At 34.8% G+C, this 24,249-nt stretch overlaps 1 protein-coding gene across 1 annotated transcript in view; it reads left to right on the top strand.

Annotated features, from left to right (window-relative positions):
* The window catches only part of LOC135215799 (uncharacterized protein K02A2.6-like), a 14,872-nt gene extending 466 nt beyond the window's left edge, over positions 1 to 14,406 (top strand). Inside the window, exons 2-6 of the mRNA XM_064250751.1 lie at positions 8,998 to 9,129; positions 12,867 to 13,127; positions 13,263 to 13,446; positions 13,709 to 13,840; positions 14,210 to 14,406. Of these exons, the coding sequence (XP_064106821.1) occupies positions 8,998 to 9,129; positions 12,867 to 13,127; positions 13,263 to 13,446; positions 13,709 to 13,840; positions 14,210 to 14,406 (906 nt within the window). The remainder of the gene's footprint in view (positions 1 to 8,997; positions 9,130 to 12,866; positions 13,128 to 13,262; positions 13,447 to 13,708; positions 13,841 to 14,209) is intronic.
* Positions 14,407 to 24,249: the final 9,843 nt, after the last annotated feature.

Genomic DNA, 24,249 nt, shown 5'->3' with positions numbered 1-24,249 from the left:
CAGAACAATAAAGAGCACGATAGACAAAAACGATTATGTGAAGAGAGAAGAAATTACCCCGTCACCAGTAATTGGCGCACTAAAAATAAATGAAAAAAGGAGGACACATAAAAACATGTGGATGTAATGAATTTTTCATCGAATTATGCAACAAAAGCAAAAACATAACAAAAGACAGTTTAAAAAACACTATACGAAATTTTATAAAATATAGAAGTAAAGAAACCACTAGTCTAGAGACTCACAAAAAAGGCTGTATGTGCATTGGACACCTAATGTTTTATAAGGAAAAACAAATAAATGTCGTAAATAAAATTTTAGAAAAAATGCAAATAGATAAACCACAACAAGAAAGTAATGCTTGAACACTCCTAACATAATATTTTCAATAATTATGTAATACAATGGAACATAGATGGCCTCCAGACCAGATTACATTTGGGAAAATTAAAACGCTTACTGAAAAAATACGACCCAATGATATTATGTTTACAACATGTCAATAAAACAATATCAACAATCGGTAAATATACCTTAGTATCTACATCTAGAGAAGAAGGAAATTTAGGTACTGCTATATGTGTACATATAAAAGTATGTTATGACAGAGTACTTGTAAACTTTGCTGACTTGCAAATATCAAGCTTTAAAATACGAATAAAAAAAACTATAATTATGTGATTTATAACATACACAACCAACCTAACAAAAATTACGACATTTAAAAACTTAAGGATTTGTTTGGCAATGCCAGAGAATCTATACGCTGATAGCAGGGGATTTTAATGCTCACAACCCAATATGGGACTGTAACTGTACAATCTCAAATGGAGCTGGGAGTATGGAGTCAAACGACATGTGCTGTTTAAATGATGACGAAATTAGTACTTATTTTTCGAAAACATATGGAACATTTTCCATAGTAGACCTAACTCTTTGTACAACAAATATAGTTGGCAGAATAGATTGGAATATAGTTGAAGACTTGCACAAAAGTGATCATTTCCCAATATTAATATCCTTATTACACAATAACCCTGCAAAACATGTTTCTCATTATAACATTAATAAAGCAAATTGGGAGAAATATGAAATGCACACAAAAAATATCCAACCATTTGAATATTTAAAAGACCATAATGAAACCAACAAAATTCTTGTTGATTTCATTAAAAAGGCTGCTGATCGAGCAATACCAAAGTCAAAGCCCCATCAAACAAAACACAAAGTCCCTTGGTGGTCTGATAAACTATCAGAGGTAATTAATATAAAACAATCAATACGGAGATGACTAGATAATTTGAATAGAAAGTTCAGTAAAATAAATAAAGCGATACCAATATTAGAAGGAACTTTACAAAAAGTGACTATATTATTACTAGAAATTGATACATTAAAACCTATATACAACAAAATATCTGCAAAATTTAAAAAGGGAGTAATTTAAGGAAGAATAATATCATGGAGGAAATATATATTAGATCTCTCTAATATTACTCCCATACAAAAAATCTGGGAATATTTCAGAAAAATAAATGGTACCCAAGTTAAACGACCATATTGAAAGATGGAAAAAGAATATTAGATCCAAAAGAAATAAGTAATATAATAGGAGAAAACTTAGCAAATGTAAGTAGCGTTAAAAATTTAGATAAACACTTCTACACAAAGAAAAATAATGAAGAACTAATAACGATAAATTTCGAAACACAAGAAGATATTAATAGAAAATTTAATATGGAAGAGTTGGAATATGCTCTCTTGAACAGCAATAAATCTGCTCCTGGAGGTGACAGTATTTGCTTTGAGATGATCGACCACTTAGCACCTCTGGCAAAGTCAAATCATACTTATTAGAATTTTATAATCATTTATGGCTTAAGAATTCATTTCCTGATGAATGGCGGAAAGCTATAATAATTCCTATCCCCAAACCTGGAAAGGATCCAAGCAATGTTAATAATTACAGACCAATATCTTTAACAAGTTGCTTATGCAAATTACTTGAAAAGATGGTAAATGCTTGACTAACATGGCACATTTGAGAAAACAAAATTTTAACTTCGACTCAATTTGGGTCACAGTGTAACAGGCCTACATTAGATTCTCTCCCTATCCTAGAAGACCATATACACAGAGGATTTGACATAGAAAAGGCTTATTACACTATAGGCTTATTACACTATATGGAGGTATCCTATACTAAAAGCATTACGAAACAACAATGTCCGTGGACATTTACCCATGTTCATCCAAAGTTTTCTAATAAATCGAAGTTTTTAGGTGAGAATTGATGATGCTTTGTCCAGAACATTCCCACTTGAAAATGGTGTTCCACAAGGAAGTGTCCTTAGTGGCACACTATTTACATTAGCAATTAATGAAATTAGTAAAAATCGACCCACCGGAATTAAAAGCAACCTTTATATGGATGATTTTGCAATATATTATTCAGCTTCTCGCATTAAACATGCACAGTGCATCATTAACAAATGTATAATAAAAATAGACGAATGGACCTCATCTGTAGGATTTAAAGATTGTCCATAAATAAGACTAAAGCAGTCATATTTTATAATGATAAAAGATGGAAGAAAGGTGAAGAAATAAATTTGAAGATCAGAAATCAAGGTATACAAATTGGCCAAACTGCATAATTTTTAGGATTAGTATTTGATACTTACTTGAACTGGAACGGTCACATAACATATGTGAAATCAAAATGTAAAAGAGTATTGAATCTAATTAGAAAATTATCAAACACTAATTTGGGAGCTGATAGACAAACCCTTACATTACTATATAAAGCAACAGTGCTGTCTATCATTGACTACGGAAGTGAAATTATGGCTCAGCTTCAAACGCAGTACTGAAAGTGTTAGACCCAGTTCGTAATGAGGGCCTTGAAATATGTACAGGAGCATTTAAATCATCACCACCCTCTTCTTTACAGGTTGAATGTGGTGAACTACCTCTCTCTCTCCATAGAGAGTTAGTAACGATGAAAAGTTCCCTAAGAATTTAGTCAAGTGATTCACCAACCAAAACATTATTTGAACTAAGGGATGTATTTATCAACAATCATTCACCACCTTTTCCAATTAGATCAAGAAGATTGTTTGAGTCACTGAATATAAATATCCAACTACCTCCAATAGTAAAACTACCTCCTCCTTGGATTATGAATAAAATAAAAAACTTGCACAAATTTAAAATATCTAACAAAAAAATGTTCCTGTATCCCAGAACATCATAGACAATATACAATAGAGCACATAAGCCGAAAAGGTCCACATTATGCAATATACACAGATGGATCCAAATCAGAATACGGAGTGGGATATGCTGCAGTGTCCCAGGATAAAACATGCCAGTTCTCTCTTCCCAATAAAGCCTTAGTATTTATAGCAGAGTTCTGTGCAATAACATTGGCCATAAAAATAATCAAAAACACTCCTTTAACAATTTTGTGATTTATAGCGACTCTAGAAGCGCTATAGAATCCATTAAAAGTTATAATCCCAAAAATAATATTGTACAAACGATTAACTTTTTACTCCATAAATTATATAATAAGGGAAAAAATATTGAAATATGTTGGATCCCTGCCCATGTCGGAATAAAAGGAAACGAAGAGGGTAATAAAGCAGCCAAGGAAGCAGCCCACATGATGAGAACAAATGTAAACATCCCTTTTAGTGACTATGTAGCTTATATAAAAACAATCATCGTAAATAAATGGCAAAATATATGGAACGAAGAACCTGAAAGTAATAAACTAAAACAAATAAAACCTGACATTACGAAATGGAGTTCCGTATATCAGAGGGAGAGACACACACAAGTAATCCTGACACGTCTACGTATAGGCCACACTCGTCTGACACATGGGCACTTAATGAGCAGCCCACGTGACCCTGCTCCGGAGTGCTCAAAGTGGAAGGTATTGATAAATGTCAGGCATGTATTGTGTAATTGTCTAAAGTATGACCAGCAGAGACTGTCAACTTTTGGAAGTAAAGCAAAAAAGAAATTTTGTCAGAATCTTTCACATTTTCAGTGGTTCCGATTATGACGTTTCTAAGAAACTCTGATTTGATTAATAAAATATAAGAATAAGTATATATACAAAAACCTCAGAGCGATTAATGAATTTTAGATAAAATTTTTAAGAGTTTCTCGACTTTCTGTTAATTTTAATAACTTTTTTAGTATGTATGGAAACGTGAGTAAGTGTATTTATTGCTTGTTTGTGTTCTAGTATGAAAGCCTCTGCCTCTGTGCAGTTTTTTTAAAACTTATTTTTAATTTATTGTGTGTTATACTACATGACTTATGAGAGCTGAAAATCAGCTCAGTGGTCTGGTTAAATTATTCTTATAATCATAATAATAATATGGATGTCAAAGATACTCCTTAGCACGTCAGTTAAAACGTAAGGAATTTGACGTTGTTCATGAATCAGATCTTAGAATCTGTTGTGGGACTTTCAGGATATCTCCAGTAGAAAGTATTTTGTGGATAAGGATGAAATTCCTTTGGATCTAATGCGGCAAGAATTTGGAACACGGTACATAATGCATTTTAAGAACAGCATAGTATCCCACCTTCTGCTAAGTTCTTCTTCATGCAACCACCACGGAAAGTTCAGAAAGGCAACGTAAAACATGTTAGTAGCCTGTCAGTCTTACATTCTTCAAATCCAAAAATGATACCAAATTTTAAAGGGTTTTTCGCCTTGCTGCTAAGTCCAAAAGCACCACGTATTGTTGGGTTCCAGCCCATGTAGGTATTCAAAGACATGCATCGGCAGAGAAACAAACGCACATGAACATGAAAGTCGTAATACTATCTATTTTTAGAAAAAAGGCAAGACAGCTGGAACTAACAAAAAAAAAAAAAAAAAAAAAAAAAGATACTCACTCCCATCTATAGAGCATTGGCCTTTGATTTATCCAGACTAGAATTGGTCATTCCATTTTAATTCGCAGTTTTATCTTCTGAAGAGACAGTCATCCAGTGTGAGCTCACTACTAGGCTAGCCTGACTTTGGAGCATACACTGGAAGAGTGTCAGTTTTATTATCGCACGCGCTGCGGACATCAATTGAATGGCAAAGACTTAACTGAAATTGTAGGTGATAACTGACATATTAAGTTCGATGGTATTTTAATGGATATGAGTTTGAAATATAAGATATAAATTTTACTCATTTAGGTATTAGAATTTTATTTCAATATTTAGGAATGCTTTGATTTTACTATGATCATGCACGGTTGTTAAAAAATTGTGAAAATGTATTTGTTGGAGTTTATTAATCTGTGCAAATTATATATGGATTGCAATATATTACTCTGTGTTGTTATTTTTGTCTGTGACATCGTGCACATGTTTACTTTTATTCATAAATATATATATTATATATATTATATATATATTATATATATATTATATCTATAGATATATCTATATAGATATATATGAGATATATATATTATTAGTTTCTATATATATCGTGTATAATATGATATATCTATAGATATTAGATAGAGAGAGAATATATATATATAGATATATATATTATATATTATATATTTATCGCTTCGACAGATCTATATTCTGTATATAGATCTATATATATAGATATATATATATATATGTATATATATTATATATATATATATATAGATATATATAACAGATATATATATATATATAGATATATATCTATATATATATAATATATATCTGTATACTACACACACAGACACACACACACACACACACACACACATATATATATATATATATATATATATATATATATATATATATATATATAAAATATATATGTGTGTGTATATATATATATATATATATATATATATATATATATATATATATATATATATATATATATACATATATATATTATATATATATATATATATATATATATGATATATATATATATTATTACACCTTCCACATTATTGTAATTATTGTATATATTTTGCCTGACTGTTTTCCCCTGTATACCACGTTCCTTTGTCCTTTCCCAGAAACTTGTTTGCCTTGTTTTACACTCCTTGTCCTTACTTGCTCCGCTCATCCTAAATTTCTTCGACCCCTAAATGTAATTTTGAATCAGCAACTAAACCAAGGACTTTGGTGTCCGGCAGGGAAGCAGTCCACTTTATTGTGATGTATCTATAACCTAAGTATAAGTGATATTGTTGTAAGGGTTTAATAACAAATTGTTCTTTTGTTTCAAGTTTTCTTAATTTCCAGTGTGATTACTTTTCGAGACGTGGTTGTCATTTGTCATTTGTCATTTATTTTGTCCTATTGTGTCATTCCTGTCCTTTATGGCATTTGTGTTCCTTTTATATTGACGTTAAGTCTAATTGCAATGTTTTGTAAATAATTTTTGCATTATTATATTTAAAAATTGTTTGATCGTATTCTCATTCAAATACCTTCATTTTGTATTAGCATGGTCCATTGAACCCACCTGCTAAAATGGTAAATTACCCTTCTCTCTCACGACTGTAATAATATTATGGGGCCTATCTGGGATATTTTTGCTAAACTTCGTGGGTATGTAATAATTGACAACCTCGTTAAGAATCAGTTGTTTATGTAGTTGGTGATTCGTTATTCAACCTTGCGTGATATAAACATCCTGAGTTCTAGTTAGTTACGTGACTGTTTTTGTGTTTGGTAGACCGCTGAAGAATTTATTTCCATTGTGCGTAAATTTTTCGGTGACAGAAGGTGGCCACTTCTGTTTTAGAAAACGACTGCCGGTAACCTTGTTATGGTCCCCCCCCCCCCCCCCCCCCCCCCCCTCCTCTCCTAACTGAGACTCTGTGCGCGGGTTAAAAAGTTAATCTGTCGTACCATTGTTAAAAATTCATTTCTCTCGAATCATTCGTGACTTTCATGTGCTTATAGTCTTTCCCTGGGTCCTTAGATACCAGTCTCTTGCGTTATTCATTTCCTGTAAAGTGTAATGAATCTTGTTAACGCCTCGACATATGTGTGTGAAGTTACCGTTCTAATCAAAGTGTAGTAAGTTACGGTTGTTAGCTAAGCTACGGTACTTCCTTTTGACTTCATTTTGGTTTGAACCGGGAGTAAAATACTTCCAGTGCGTCCTTATTCATTCTCATTTTCCCGTATCCAAAATGTTTTGTGTATAAATATTTGTCTAATCTGTTACTATTTATGCGTGGTTTATGGTTTTATGCGTGGTCAATGCTTAATTAAGTTAGCTCCAATTTAAGAATTGTAAAACTCAAATTCAGGTGTTTATATTATTCTTGAAGTTTTTTTTAATTTTCACAATGGCGAAGTTTGATACTCAAAAGTTTGTGGCGGATCCTTCCTCTGAATTGCATACCCTTACCGATGCTAGGAAGTCTGAATTAATGGAAGTAGCTAGGCATTTAGACCTTGAGGTACGTTCTAGTATGCATAAGTTTGACATTAGTAAAGTGATAATAGATCACTATATGCGTATTGGAACCTTGGATGACGAAGCTAGGCAGTATCTTGTTCCAGAAACCCCTTCCCTTACAATTGAACAAAAGCTAGAGTTTGAACGTCTTGCAGTCCGAGCGTGAAAAGCTCAGTTCGAGCGTGAAAAAGCTCAGTTAGCTTTAAGACAAGAAGAGTTAGCTTTGCAAGCCGCTGAAAAGAGAAGTGAAAGGAAGAAAGAGAAAAATTTGAAATGGAGAAAGCTAAGTTAGAATTTCAAGCTAGGGAAGAAAGAGAAAAAGAAAGAAAAGTTTGAAATGGAGAAAGCTAAATTGGAATTGGAAGCTAGTTTAGCTGTCAAGGTGGAACAAGAGAGGACTTCAATCAATCTTCAGATTAGGCAAACGGAACAAGAGTTATCTCCCTTTGACCTGACTAAAAATAAAGTTAGTTCCCTTATTCACAGATTATGATCCAGAGGATTATTTTCGGGTATTTGAGGAAACTGCTAATCACCTTAATTGGCCTGCTGATTAGTGGGTATGGCTCCTTAAACCTAAATTGTCAGGTAAAGCTGCTAAGCTTGTTAGGCATCTGGATGATACTAATGATTATAAACAGGTTAAGAAAGCAATCTTAGATGCATTTTCCATAACAGAGGAAGGATATAGACAAGCTTTTCGTAACTTGTGTAAATCAAATATCCAAACTTAACTAGAATTCGCTTCTGACAAGCTTAGAGCTTTCAAGAAATGGCTTAAGTGTGCAATGAATTTAATGGTTCTTGAAGAATTTAAAAGGAAACTTCCCATTAATGTAATGCTCTATATTGAAGATAGGCATGAGAAAGATTTACTAAAGGCTGCTTCCTTGGCTGACACTTATTCCTCAATGCATAAGTTATTCCTAATAAAAGAGCTGAGGTTTTTGTAAAACCAGTTTCAGGAAAATCCCAGCAGATTTCGGATGATAATCCCAAAGGTTCTGATAATCCTAAATGTAATTATTGTAAGAAAGAAGGACATACTATTCGTAATTGTAAAGACCCTAAATGTAAAGGATCTGATAACTACCGTAATGTTTTTATGAAACGCAACGTAAAATTTTCAACCTCCCAGAGTAAACCTGTTTTGCATGTGCAAGCAAATGTACCAGATGTTTGATGATTTTAAGTCTGAAGGTATAATAGCCTTGGGGGAGAAAGAACAGAAGTCTAGGGTCACTATATTACGAGACACTGGAGCTGCTTTAACTTTGTTGCACAGTAAGGCTTTACCTAATGTTGAGAATAATCTAACTGGTGAGAAGGTGGTTGTAAGGGATCTTACTGGAATCTCATCCATTCCCCTTGCCAGTGTCTACCTTGATTGTCCACTTGTAAAAGGGAAAGTTGGATTAGGGGTGATTGATACAGAATTGCCGGGAAAAGGAGTTTCATTGCTATTGGGTAATGATTTAGCCGGGAAATTAATTGTACCAAATTTAATTGTCACTGATACCCCCATGGGGGATAAGGTAGTTTTGGACAATCCTTTGATGGATTATGAGAAGGTAGATCTTGAACAAGCCCCAACACATATAGACACTCGGTCCCAAGCAGGAGAAAAGGTAAATGACTTTGAAGTAGATAAAGATTTCTTAGCTAAGGTAATGTCTAGAGATAAACTAATAGTTGCCCAGAGGTCAGATCAATCTTTATCTTTTTTGCATGATAAGGCTGTTGATATAAAATCTTTGAATAAATCCCCTTCTTTTTATCATAATAATGGTATCCTAATGCGTTTTTACCGTCCTTCTAACTATTCAAATCTTGATACCTGGAGTGAGAAATACCAAATTGTTGTCCCTTCTTCAGTACGCACTCATATAATGGAAATTGCACATGATGGACCAGGTGGTCATTTGGGACAATACAAAACTTACTATAGAATATTTGATAAGTTCTATTGGCCTAATTTGAGGAAAGACATAGGAGATTTCATAAAGACATGTCATGTATGCCAAATAGCTGGCAAACCTAACAAAGTAATTCCTAAAGCCCCTTTACAGCCTATATTAGTTCCACATAAGCCCTTTGAGAAATTAGTAATAGACTGTGTTGGACCCTTGCCCAAGACGAAAGGTGGTAACCAATATTTATTAACTCTTATGTGTCCCAATACTCGTTTTCCAGAGACCATTCCACATAAGAATATATCTGCCAAAACTATTGCTAGAAACCTTTTAAGTTTCTTTACTACTTACGGGATCCCCAAAGATATCCAAACTGATCGTGGTTCTAACTTTACAAGTAAACTCTCTTCAGAAATCCTTAAAGAATTAAATATAAAACATAGCTTATCTCCATATCATCCGGAATCTCAGGGAGTCCTTGAACGATGGCACCAAACATTTAAAAGTATGTTAAAAAAGTTTTGTTTAGAGAGCAATCTTGATTGGGATGAAGGAGTAAAGTTTTTGTTGTTTGCTATATGTGAGTCCCCCCAGGAATCCCTTGGTGTTTCTCCTTTTGAAATGGTATATGGGAGATTATTAAGAGGACCCCTTGCATTAATTAAAGATGAATGGTTAAAGCCCCCAGACTCTAATCAGACTGTAAGTGTTCAACAATATTTGAGTAACTTTAAGGAAACCCTTTCCAAAGTCCGTAAAATAGCCAGTGAAAACTTAAGCAAAGCTCAGATTAAAATGAAAAATAGTTATGATCAAAAAACTAAAATTAGGAAGTTCAACCTAGGAGATCTTGTGTTAGCATATTTTCCTATCCCTGGATCCCCATTTTCCTCCAAATTCTTTGGTCCATATAAAGTAGTTAACCCTCTTACGCCGACTGGACGTATTTTACGTCGACATTTTTTGTCTCCCGTGTGCCGACTGGACGTATTTTACGTCGACTTACAAAAGTTTTTTTTTAAATTCGCGGAAAAATACTTATAGGCCTACCAGCCTAAAACTTTTGAATCACGCGCCTTGGGGGATGCTGGGAGTTCATGGATCAAGGTGTTGTTTTGTTTACAATCGTTACGCAGGCGCGCAAGCGCGAATTTCTTTCTTGCCGCACTAAAAAGTATCTGACACATCTCGGAAATTATTTCGTCACTTTGACATAGTTTTTGTACCATTGTAAATTAGCCGTTACATGAAGTATTATATATGAAAATGTGCGCATTTTTATGTAGAATACAACAATAAAATACTCATGATTGTAGCTTTTATCAGTTTTGAGATATTTTCATATAAATAACGATAATTGCCAAAATTTCAACCTTCGGTCAACTTTGACTCTACCAAAATGGTCGAAAAACGCAATTGTAAGCTAAAACTCTTATATTTTACTAATATTCAATCATATACCTTAATTTTGCAACTAATTGGAAGTCTCTAGCACAATATTTTGATTTATGGTGAATTTATGAAAATACTTTTTCCTTACGTCTGCGCGGTAACTCTTCCGAAAAAAATCATACATGCGATTGTGGTAATGTTTGCACCATTTTAAAATTATAAAGTTTTATATATGGAAATGTGCGCAATTTCATGCACAATACAACTAAAAACAACCCATGGTTGTAGCTTTTATCAGTTTTGAGATATTTTCATATAAATAACGATAATTGCCAAAATTTCAACCTTCGGTCAACTTTGACTACCAAAATGGTCGAAAAACGCATTTGTAAGCTAAAACGCTTATATTCTAGTAATATTCAAGCATTTACCTTTATTTTGCAATAAATTGGAAGTCTCTAGCACAATATTTCGATTTATGGTGAATTTATGAAAAAAATAACATTTTCTTTACGTCCGCGCGGTAACTCTTCCGAAAAAATCATACGTGCGATTGTGGTAATGTTTGCACCATTTTAAATTAGCCGTTACATAAAGTTTTATATATGAAAATGTGCGCAATTTCATGTAGAATACAACAAAAAATAATTGAAGGTTGTAGCTTTTCTCATTTTTGAAATATTTGCATATAAATCACGATAAAAAGAAAAAAAAACCACGTTCGGTCAACTTTGACTCTGCCGAAATGGTCGAAAAACGCAATTGTAAGCTAAAACTCTTACAGTCTAGTAATATTCAGTCATTTATCTTCATCTTGAAATAAATTCGAAGTCTCTAGCAAAATATTTAGATTTATGGTGCATTAAAAAAAATCTTTCCTTCCCTCCGCGCGCGGATTCTCCGCCACAAATCTCCGAAACGCGTACGTACCATTCTCGGAATATTTGCTCCGTTTCATATTAGGTATTTCATAGAGTTTTATACATGGAAATGTGTGCAATTTCATGTAGAATAAAACGAAAGATATTTGAAGGTTGTAGCTTTTCTTATTTCCGAAATAATTGCATATAAAAAATATATATATAAAAATTCGACATTCGGTCAACTTTAACTCGTCAGATATGGTCGAAAACTGCAATTGTAAGCTAATACACTTACAGTATAGTAATATTCAATCATTTGTCTTCATTTTGAAAGAAATTGGAAGTCTCTAGGACAATATTTAGATTTATGGTGAATTCTTGAAAAAAATATTTGTTTACGTCCGCGCGTTACGAATTCATGCATTATTTTGTGATAATATTTTCTCTGTGTTGCTTTTATCGTTTTACAATGTGTTATATACCATAATGATTGCAATTTAGTGTACATTACAACGAAAAAAAGTAACTTGTTTCCTTTAACCGTTTTGCGCACAGCGCGATTTGAATAAAATTATATATGAAATTTTGTTTTTGCGCTATCATATATCGCATTATTTATATATGATAATGATAATTATTTTCCTTTCTGATGGTTGCATACTAAACTTCAGCCAATGACAAAAAAGGAGCCAAAAATGAACTCTTAATCTTGAAAACTAAGCGCGCTGTGATTTTTTAAAAAATATATTTTTTCCGCTTCCGCGCTCACTCTGAAACACCTCCGGCACATGGGAGACAATTTTTTTTTTTACCGCTTCGGCGTAAGAGGGTTAAAAATGTCAATAATCATACCTATGTGATTGAAACCCTTGATAGAAGGAAAAGTACTCAAATTATCCATGCCAATCTGCTTAAAAGGTATCATTCCAGGAATACTGAAACTGGTTATGGAAACAAAATTGTAAATGTTAATGTTAAGGTCAAGGACGAGAAACCTGAAGTAAGTGAACCTGAATTCATCTATTCGTGGCGTTTTGTAGATAATGGTGTTGCTCTGAAAGACTTTGAAAACTCATGTCAACATCTTTCTCCTTTTCAATCAGAAGGACTTCAAAATCTTATTTACTCTTACCCAGAACTTTATGGGGAAAATCCAGGTCAGTGAACAGTCCTCACCCATGACATCGAACTTCTACCAGGAACTGCTCCCATATGAAAACACCCTTATCGCATCAGCCTGGCAAGAAACTAGTGATGAAAGAAGTGGAATATCTTCTGAGAGCTGGATTAGCTAAACCAAGCAAGTCACCATGGGCGTCTCCCTGTTTATTGGTACCAAATGAGGATGGCAGCATGCGACTGTGTACAGACTACAGGAGAGTAAATTCTGCTACTGTTAAGGATAGTTGCCCTTTACCCCGTCTAGATGACCTTATAGACTCTGTGGGCCAAGCAAAGTATGTAGCTAAGATAGATCTCCTCAAGGGGTATTATCAGGTGAAGTTAACATCTAGAGCCAAGCTTATATCTGCTTTCATAACTCCTTTTGGGTTATTCCAGTATGAAGTAATGCCTTTTGGTTTAACAAATGCCCCATCCACATTTCAATGCATAATTAACTACACCATTCAGGGTCTAGAGGGAGTATTTGCATATCTAGATGATATATTGGTGATGGGAGATTCTTGGGAAGAGCTTATGAAACTTTTGAATATGCTCTTTGATAGATTAAGAGAAGCCCAGTTAACAATAAATTTACAAAAATGTGTTTTTGGTCAAGCTACAGTTACTTACTTGGGACATATTGTGGGTGGAGGTAATGTCAGGCCTAAAACTGCAAATGTTAATGCCTTTCTTGACTATCCAGAACCTAAGACTAGGAAATCCCTTAAAAGATTTCTAGGTATGCTGTTATTTGGCTTCAGTAGCTTCCCCTTTACATAGTCTTACCAGCCCTAAAAAGAAGTATGAAATGGATGAGAGATGTCAGGCAGCATTTGAACATTTAAAATATTTTTTGAGTAGTGAGCCAGTCTTACACAGTCCTAATTTTTCTAAACCCTTCTCTTTGCAAGTAGACACTTGCGACACGGGAGCTGGAGGAGTGTTGCTGCAGGAAATTGATGGGGTACTCCACCCAATAGGATACACCTCCAGTAGCTTCAAGCCTCATCAGCTGTCCTACAGTACCATAGAGAAGGAGCTTTTAAGTTTGGTTCTTGCTCTCCAAAAGTTTGAATGTTATCTACAAGGAGCTCCCGTCCTCCATGTCTATACGGACCACAACCCCCTCACCTTTCTTGAGCGCACCAAGGCCCATAATCAGCGCTTACTATGATGGGGTTTATATCTTCAAAACTTCAACCTTGAAATAAAGCACCTCAAGGGCAGTGACAACGTATTTGCTGATGCCTTGTCACGGGCCCATTCTCAACCTTCTCAGGAGATGTAAAGAGTTTATCTTTGATCAAGCCACTCCGCTGGGCTTGATCCTCTAGGGGGAGGTATTACACCTTCCACATTATTGTAATTATTGTATATATTTTGCCTGACTGTTTTCCCTTGTTATCTACAAGCAGCTCCCGTCATCCATGTCTATACGGACCACAACCCCCTCACCTTTCTTGAGCACACCAAGGCCCATAATCAGTGCTTACTAAGATGGGCGTTATATCTTCAAAACTTCAACCTTCAAATAAAGCACCTCAAGGGCAGCGACAACGTATTTGCTGATGCCTTGTCACAGGCCCATTCTCAACCTTCTCAGGAGGTGTAAGGTGTTTAACTTTGATCAAGCCACTCCGCTGGGCTTGATCCTCTAGGGGGAGGTATTACACCTTCCACATTATTGTAATTATTGTATATATTTTGCCTGACTGTTTTCCCCTGTATACCACTTTCCTTTGTCCTTTCCCAGAAACGTGTTTGCCTTGTTTCACACTCCTTGTTCTTACTTGCTCCGCCCATCCTAAATTTCTTCGACCCCTAAATGTAATTTTGAATCAGTCTCCACTCAGCAACTAAACCAAAGACTTTGGTGTCCGGCAGGGAAGCAGTCCACTTTATTGTGATGTATCTATAACCTAAGTATAAGAAATATTGTTGTAAGGGTTTAATAACGAATTGTGCTTTTGTTTCAAGTGTTCTTAATTTCTAGTGTGATTACTTTTCGAGACGTGGTTGTCAATTGCCATTTGTCATTTATTTTGTCCTATTGTGTCATTCTTGTCCTTTATGGCATTTGTGTTCCTTTTATATTGACTTTAAGTCTAATTGCAATGTTTTGTAAATAATTTTTGCATTATTATATTTAAATCTTGTTTGATCGTATTCTCATTCAAATACCTTTATTTTGTATTATTATGGTCCACTGAACCCACCTGCTAAAATGGTAAATTACCCTTCTCTCTCACGACTGTAATAATATTATATATATATATATATATATATATATATATATATATATATTATATATATAGTATATACATATATAACATAGATGTAATGTATGTGTATATGTATTTATACATATAAAACAAAAAATCAAAATAAAATCTTATCTCTCCTGATAGCATAGCGGACAAGTCAACTGTCTACTTCTGTATCGAACCCAAGGAAAAGCTACAGTGCCATGCAATGTCCATTGGCAGTATTATCTCTCCACACTGGGGAAGTGTTACTTTTGAGGAATTACATTTTTCCAAATTTGTTCAATTGGGTTTTTTTAATTATATGAAACGAATGCAAACAAATATCAAACATCGGACCATGATATCAAAGAACTCGCTACGTATTGGAATTTTGAATTTAGGTCAACGGCAGTCACAGGATAATTATATTTTAATAAATATTTTTCCACAGATTAATACACTCCAACAAATATATTTTCACAAACTTGTTAATAATCATGCATGGGAATAGATGAAATAAAAACACATCTAAATATAGATATAGAATTTGTATGTGGTATACACACACACACACACACACACATTATATATATATATATATATGACCTGATCTTGGTCATTTGTTGGTTCGGCATATGAAGGAAAAAACAGGAGAGAGATAAATTTACATACTTGCATGCAATGTAGAACATGCAATAACAATAATCGAGGCATGCAATGTAGAACATGCAATAACAATAACCGGGCGGCAGGTTAGACTGTTATTGACACTCATGACGATGCACGTCTTAATGTGGCGGTTGCGGGCACTGGGTACTCGTCTCGGCCCAGTCTGTCCTGTATGGGACCCACTAACATACTCAACTGACTGTTTCAAATACCCCTTTCTCACGGCATCGTTATGCAAGATGCTGATTGGTTTGGTTATTCTGGCTCCTCACCCACAAGGGCCAATCAAGAAGGGTTATCAATGCGTGGCACTCTTTTGAACTGCCCAAGTCACCCCAACTTGTAACGTCTTTGGCGGTTGACTTGCGCTGTCGCACATGCACACAATATCACTTATAACGGTTTCACGGGACTTCAGAATATCACGGAGAAGGCATATTCAAAACTGTATCGAATCAGCTTATATATACATATATATATATATATATATATATATATATATATATATATATATGTGTGTGTGTGTGTGTGTGTGTGTGTGTGTATTGTATTTATCTACATCTAATATATATATATATATATATATATATATATATATATATATATATATATATGTGTGTGTGTGTGTGTGTGTGTGTGTGATATGTGTTTATACATACATACATAATATCCATTACATTCGTAAATACTAATGCCCTTCTTAAAGAAGAAAGAACAGTAAAATCCCATATACTATCGTACCTATTATATCAAAGACATATATGCTGAAGTTTCCCCGAGTTTCACAAGTTTCATACGCTGTAAACACAAGCATCCCGGTATTACCTCGTGCGTTCTCTTCTCCTATTTTTTCCAACCTTACAATATAATACTTACATAGTTCATATATTACATGATAATGCTACTCAAAGTTTATTGGTTTCTCTACACTTCTAATGCTTTTCAAACCTCGATACTCCGTAATTTATCTTGAAAACTTCGTCATTTTTTTACGTTCAACAACATACTTAATAAATGTCCAATCCATTTTTGTAATTCCAAATTGTATCATCCTAGATAAAATTGTCATATATAAAATTAGCCACTTTTTGCTGAGCTCTCACTTCTTCCCTTGCTCTGTGAATCACCGATCCTCCTCATTCTGATGTTTTAAGAAATTTTTATTCCATAAACTTATATTTTATTATCCATCCTGATTGTACTGTTTACTAGCATCCTGGCTCTATTTACCTAGATTACCGCACATTTGTTTAAATACAAGTGTTATAACTTTTTTTCATCAGCAGGTGCACACTTATTCTCTCTCTCTCTCTCTCTCTCTCTCTCTCTCTCTCTCTCTCTCTCTCTCTCTCTCTCTCTCTCTCTCTCTCTCTGCGTAATAATACACATCACATGCATGCTGGTCCGTACTGTTCTTCCAATTTTAAATATATGCACAAATAGATATTTTAGCTGATAGTAAATCATGGTACTTGGTTTATGGAGTAGAATTCGTTGACTTTGTTTAGCTGATACATATCCGATGATAGTTCGCCGCATTCTATTTTATTAACTAACTGAGACCATTAGCAAAGCCACTACGTTAACGATCAAGTTCTTGGAATAGATCTCGACGATTTTGGAAGATGCATCGTTTATGGTTCTGAACGAGAAAATGCCGCTAACATCCAAGTGTCGAGGTAAAAACAAGAGAAAAAATTGATTCCTTTTATGCCATTAGCTGTAGCCGCCGAGAGATTCGAATTAATTTACGACCGTTGTTTTCACAAGACGCAAACACAGATTGTGGTTGAGGCGACAGAAGACTGCAAGAGACCGAAGTGCAATTTAAAGATTTAGGAGACGCTCCGCTAAGAGCGCAGATGTGGCCGCTGTTATTATTTTTGGTCACTTTCAGATATCAGAGTGCTTCAAGTTTCCCAGCTCAAGAGGAAAATGATTGCCGTTAACTTACCCTGGAAACACTACAGCCTTTCCTAACCTTGACTGAAGGGAACTTATGTAGATGTGCTTATGGAAACTTGGAAGAGGGTCATGAGTATGCGCAAACAGTTTCCATTAGATTTGGTCGAGGTTGTCTCCCTCCCCAGCCTCAACTCTCTCAAGGTCTATTCAAAAATTTTCAGCAGAATAATGTTTTAATCCCATTTCCCTTCATTACTTTGGTTTAACCGGATATTACATAAATTTAGTTTAGAGTATTATGCTTGAAACTGGTAAATGAATTTGATAGAAATAAGTTCATTTCTTTCGCCAACTTTACTAATTTTAGACCATAAACCATATGTTTGAAATTGAACAGATATGGCCAATCAATGTTTTTCTAGCGGTATCTCTAGACTTCGAAGTTCTTAGTCCTTTAGAGATTTAGATTTATTGTTTTTCACTTTCTTGAATATTTTGGTTGGTATAGTGTTTCACAGATTGAGAAGCAACTTTACTATGTAATTTTTTTGTAATGTTTGTCGCTTGTAGATACTTTTATCGTGAGTTGATTGAGTACTTTCGTTTATGGGAATATTTTTACTCAAAATTTTAACAGTAAGAATGTTTCGAAACTCTTATTAATAAATAAACATTATTTTTCCTATTCAGCAGATATTTATTTGGACCGGTTTAGTAATCAAATTTTAATTTGTTGAGTACATATAAATCAGGAATATAACACAACAATTTGTATTAGCAGAACCGATTTTTTAATGTTTCCGTTTCTCCTTTATTTATTCTTAGTTAAGGGGCATACTGTAACAATACAAGACATAATTAGGTGACAGTCAAATTTTTTCTTTGAAAAAAGGAAGATCTAGCCTTGAAGAGACACCTTGATAACTAGCTTTCTCTCTGTCTGTCTCTCTCTCTCTCTCTCTCCTAGAGTCTTGTTGAGAGGGCTCTTGAGCGCCTGGTATTTATTTCCGGGTTTAAGTCCTAGAGTCCCATATTTTTGTGGAATTTTCTACTCTTGGTAAGATTTATTGGACCTGATAAATAGGAAAAGGTATCATAGCTGGGACTCGGTTTATAGCTAAAGCCAAAGAGTGGGAACTGTGATAATGTTTGGGCCTGAGAGATATCTGATTGATAGCTCAAGGACGGAACTATTCTTTAGGGCTGGGCCGTGTATTCCAGCATTGGTTTGGTTCTGACTCTTAGCATTCTGTCTGGTTTGCACATGACATGATTGGGATGGGGATGATTGTATTCTCGTAAAACTCTCAGTCCCAACAACCGGATTTGGCTGACACTTAGGCCACTCTAATTGTGTTCGTGCTATCTGTTGGGTAGGGTAGAGAATGGACATTTGGTAGCCGGCCCTCACTTGTGCCATTGGTGGGAAAATAATTTACATGAAAAACTTATAATATTTTTTTAAGGTTTTCATATTTACCTAATTTATTTATGATTTTCAATCTTTATGAGTAATAGAATAAAAGAACATGCTTTTTGGAATCACACCAAGGGAATCACATAAAGGATCAAGGTGTAATTAGAGTTGAATGAATGAAGAAGATCAATGGAGCCTTTGTTCCACTTCCAAATTTAATTGTCAAATTTAATTCAACATGATTACATAATATAATAAAAGCAGTAAGTTTCGTTTTAATGTAAAGCAATACATCCTAAGACTGAGGAAATGTTTTTATTGCCAAAAATATAGATATATTTTATCTATAGATATATGTTAGGGTCTTGTTGGCAGAAGTGACAAGGCAAGCCTGACATGTGTTAAATGTGGTGAACTGTAGCTTGGTGTATGTAAGAAAGAAGCAGTATGTATACATTGTGAAGAGAATCTTCCAGCTTCCTCACAGAATTGTGATGTGAACATCATGGAAAAGGTGTTACAAACGTTAAGGATAAGTGAACATATCACATTTAGAGAGGCAAAAGAGAAAATATTACGTCAATCTGTTTGACCTGGAATATCCTTTTCCAGTATCGCTGCTAACAGAAGAAGAATATAAAAGGTACCAGTGATACTTTCTTTGGCAATGTGAAGGGAAGATCAGTGGTGACGTGTACTCCCACCTCTTTGTAGGCTACTCCAGTGGCTTCTGGCACCCCAGCATCTTTGAAAGCTGTGCCAGTGGTTTCTGGTGCCCCTGCCATTTTGTAGGCAGCACCAGAGATTTCTGGTACTCCTGCCTCTTTGGAGGCAGCACCAGTGATTTCTTGTGCTTCTGCTTCTTCATAGTCAGAGCCAGTGAATCTATTGCTCTAGGACTCGTGTAGATCCAAGCTAGACTATGGCTGTAAGATTTATTCCTCAGCTTGTCAAACCAGGCTGAAGGAACTGGATGTTGTACACAATATGGGGCTGAGAATATGCTCAGTGGCTTTTAGAACTTCGCCTGTTGAAAGCATGTATGTTGATACTAACCAACTTCCCCTTGATCTGAGAAGGCGAGAACTAGGATTAAGGTACATGGCTAGAATTAAAAGTGCTCCCAAAAATCCCTCCTTCCAGGTGCTGAGGGAAGTAGACCCTCACGTCTTTTCTGGTATGAGAGCCTCTAGACCATTCCAAGTTAGACTAAATGAAGATGTTAGGGGTAATCATCTTAAATCCCAGAAAGTCATGGAAGTAAAACATCCTGTGTATCCTCCATGGCTTATTCCAGAAGCATCCGTGTGCAAAAAAGCATTGTCCATACTAATGTATCAAAAATGTATACAGATGAATCAAAGTCAAGTAGTGGTGTTGGCTGTGCAGTTATCCTTGGTGATACAGCATATACAGCTAAACTACCTGACTTTGCATCCATATTCACAGCAGAATTAACAGCCATAGTCTCTGCCCTGGATATAGTTGTTCAAAGTGGCAACACTAATTTTGTCATTTACTCAGATTCCAAAAGCACTTTAGAAGCTATTAAAAATTGAATAGCTTCCATCCGTTAGTTAAAAATGTTCAGGAATCGCTCCTCCATTTGTATTATTTGCGTAAATCTGTCTTTTTCTGTTGGGTCCCTTCACATGTGGGGATTTGCGGAAACGAGATGGCAGATAGGGAAGCGAAAGCTGCTAGTGTCTCATCAGAAACAGCCTTTAGTAAAGTGCCTCATACAGATCTAAAAGATCTTTTTAGGTCTTATATTTTAAGCAAATGGCAAGAAAGATGGACTTCTCCTCATCTTGCCAATAATAGAAAGTACAGATATATTAGAAATAATATATTGCCGTGACCTTCGTCTTTCCAGTCTGATAGGCGAACAGAAATAGTTTTAAGTAGAGTGAGGATTAGGCACACTTATTTGACCCATCAGTATATTTTAGAAGGGGGCAGCCTCCCAGAGGGTTCTTGCGGTGGCGAGATGCTAACAGTGGAGCACATTCTGGTTGCTTGCCCCAGATATTTTAACCAGAGAGAGAGATATCTTAGAGGTAAATCCCTTTGTGATATTTTGGGAGATGAAGTAAATATTTCTACTCTCCTCTCCTTTTCAAAGTCTATAAACATTTTTAATACCATTTAATTATTTTTTATCTATCACATCATAGATATATATATTTATTTATTAAGCATTTTCTTCATTAACTCATTCATTTGTCATATGGTAATTTATCTATAACCATTTTCTTCATACACTTATTAACTCATTTTTAATGTAATTTATTTACTTTCCATTACGGCGCTGAATGGCTCCTTTGGCCCCAGTGCCTGGGCTTTTGCCCTAAAACTCATACATCCATCCATCCATCCATCCATCCATCCAACCTTGATTCACTTCGAATCTCTCTTTGGGAGTGGAAGTTGGTCAAGCTTCCTGACATTAGAAAAGGAAAAGAAAATACCTGCATTAAAATGAGAAAACTTCTTAGAGTATCGACATTAAACTTCTGAAATGTCACTCACAAATAAAAGAACAGATGTGGTTGAGAAAAACCATAACTAATAATAAATCAGAAAATTACTTTAGCTAAAAATTTTTTTAATAATATAAAAGTACAAATGGAAAAAAAAGACATGACAGTATGAACAGTGTACAGGGTACCATAGTACTTCCTGATAATAATGATGAACCAATAGAAAAAAATATATTAGTGAATTCCTGTAAAACAGGTACAGCACTGTGCAAGACTGTGAAATATACAACAAAGTAGTAGGAAGTCATTAAGAATAAAAAAAAAGTTTGATGGCCAAGCATTACCCTTAGAAATTAAAATCATGGGCCAAAACAGAGAAACTAGACCATATGCTCCAAAATCACTACAGTGCCAAATCTGTAGTTAGTATGGACATCCAATAAAAAATTGCTGGAATACGTTTGTATAAGCATATTGTGGATCTAACGAAGATGGCAAATGTGCGGTAAACCTAAAATCACCATTCAAAAGGTATAAGGAGTGTATGTATTATATATATGATTCAAAATTAAAGTTACTCCAGGAAAGAACAGGAATACTCTATAAATGAGGTCAAATTGGAATTGAAAGATAGAGGAATGCAATGACCTGCTAGGAAACTCCCCTTCTCCACTATGCTAAAATCAAACAATGAAACGAATATTAAAATAGATAAGAGCAACAAAACAATGCTTGATTAATCTCCAGGAATAAGAACTACTTAATGAATATAAAACACTCAATAGGGTGACAATTAGATAGGAAAGTTCAGTAAAATAAATAAAACATTACCAGTAATAGAAAGACCTCTACAAAAAAGGATTATATTATTATTAGAAGTTGATACATTGAAACCTCTATACAACAAAATATCTGCAAAATTTAAAAATGAAGTAATTCAAGAAAGAATTGTTTCATAGAGGAAGTATGTAGAAGATCTCTCTAATAATACTCCCATTCAAGAAATATGGGAAAAATTCGGGAAAATAAATGGTACCCATGTTAAACCACCTAGACATGCCACATTAAAGGATGGGAGAAGAATATTTGTCCAAAAGAAATAAATAATATAACAGCAGAAAACTTAGCAAATGTAAGTAGTGATGGAAATTTAGATGAGCACTTTTGCATAAAGAAAAATAATAATGAATTAATGAAAATAAATTTTGAAACACTAGAAGATGTATAATAGAAATTTAATATGGAAGAGTTGGCATATGCTCTCTTGAACAACAATAAATCTTCTCCTGGAGGTGATAATATTTTTGACATGATCTGCGACTTTGCACCTTTGTCAAAGTCATACTTATTACAGTTTTATAATAATTTATGGCTTCAAAATTTATTTCCTGACGAATTGCGTAAAGATATAGAAATTCCTATTAACAAGCTGCATGTGCAAATTGTTAGAGAAGATGGTAAATGCACGACTAACTTAGCACATTTAAGAGAATAAAATTCTGACTCCCACTAAGTTTGGATCACAATGTAACAGATCTACACTAGATTCTCGCTAGATTACATAATTAGAGGTTTTGAATGAAAACAAATTACAGCAGCTGTCTTTTTTAAAGTTGAAAAGGAATATAATACTGCATGGAGTTATGCTATATTAAAAACTTTACAAAACAACAATTTCTATAGACATTTAACTGGGTTTGTCGAAATTTTTTTGACAAAACGCAGGTTTCAGGTGTGAATTAAAAGTAATCTGTATATGAATGATTTTGCTATATATTATTTAGCATCTCTAATAAAACATGCAGAACGAATCATTAATAAAAGCACAATAAAAATACATGAATGGGCCTCATCTGTAGGCTTTAAATATTCTGCAGATAAATCTCAAGAAATCATGTTTTAAAAAAAATAAAAAGTGGAAAAAAGTTAAGAAATAGATTTAAAAATCAGAAACCATAGTATACCAATTGGCCAGACAGCAAAAGTTTTGGAATCAGTATTCGATACTCCCTTGAACAGGGAAGCCCACATAACATACATAAAATTAGAAAGTAAAAGAGCAATAAACCTAGTTAAAAAATTATCGAACACTACTTGTGGAGTCGCTAGACATACCCTTACTGTTCTGTTTAAAGCAACAGTGCTGTCTATCATTGATTATGGAAGCCAAGTATGTGGCTCAGCATCAGACGGAGTGCTGAAAATGTTAGACCCTGTTCACAATGAAGGCCTTAGACAGCGCTCAGGAGCTTTTAGATCATCGCCAAAATCATCTTTGCAAGGTGAATGTCCCCACCAATGGCCCGGCACCTTGATGTGGTGGTGGGGCTTGTGTGGTGCAAGGATGAACTGGGCTACAGTAGTGGAGTTGTGCCCTACCCTGGCAGGTCTAACCATGCTACACCGGCCAGTTCTGAGCATCCAGACTAAGCTCGGTCCACTTTTGAGCCTTCTCAATTTTCAGTCCTTAACTCCTTACCCTATCAGGAGTGACCATTAATTGACAACCTTGGACCTACATTGGATTACGGCTCTGACTGTCCTCTGATTTGATGGAGGGTGAAGAGGACTGATATGTCTCTCCACCTGTAGAATTCGAGTACCTGACGTGCCCAAGCGAAGGGAAAGTCTTATGTCAATGAACATGGCCCCCTGAGCTGGGTCTGATCTCGACGGACTGATGACGCCTCAAGTTCTGGGAGCCATGTGTATAACCAGGTTGTAGCCTCTGGGGG

Source organism: Macrobrachium nipponense, chromosome 5 (assembly GCF_015104395.2).
Source record: "Macrobrachium nipponense isolate FS-2020 chromosome 5, ASM1510439v2, whole genome shotgun sequence".
Classification (NCBI taxonomy): domain Eukaryota; kingdom Metazoa; phylum Arthropoda; class Malacostraca; order Decapoda; family Palaemonidae; genus Macrobrachium; species Macrobrachium nipponense.
Note: the sequence above shows the minus strand (reverse complement) of the source record. Positions and strands in the feature narration are given on the sequence as shown.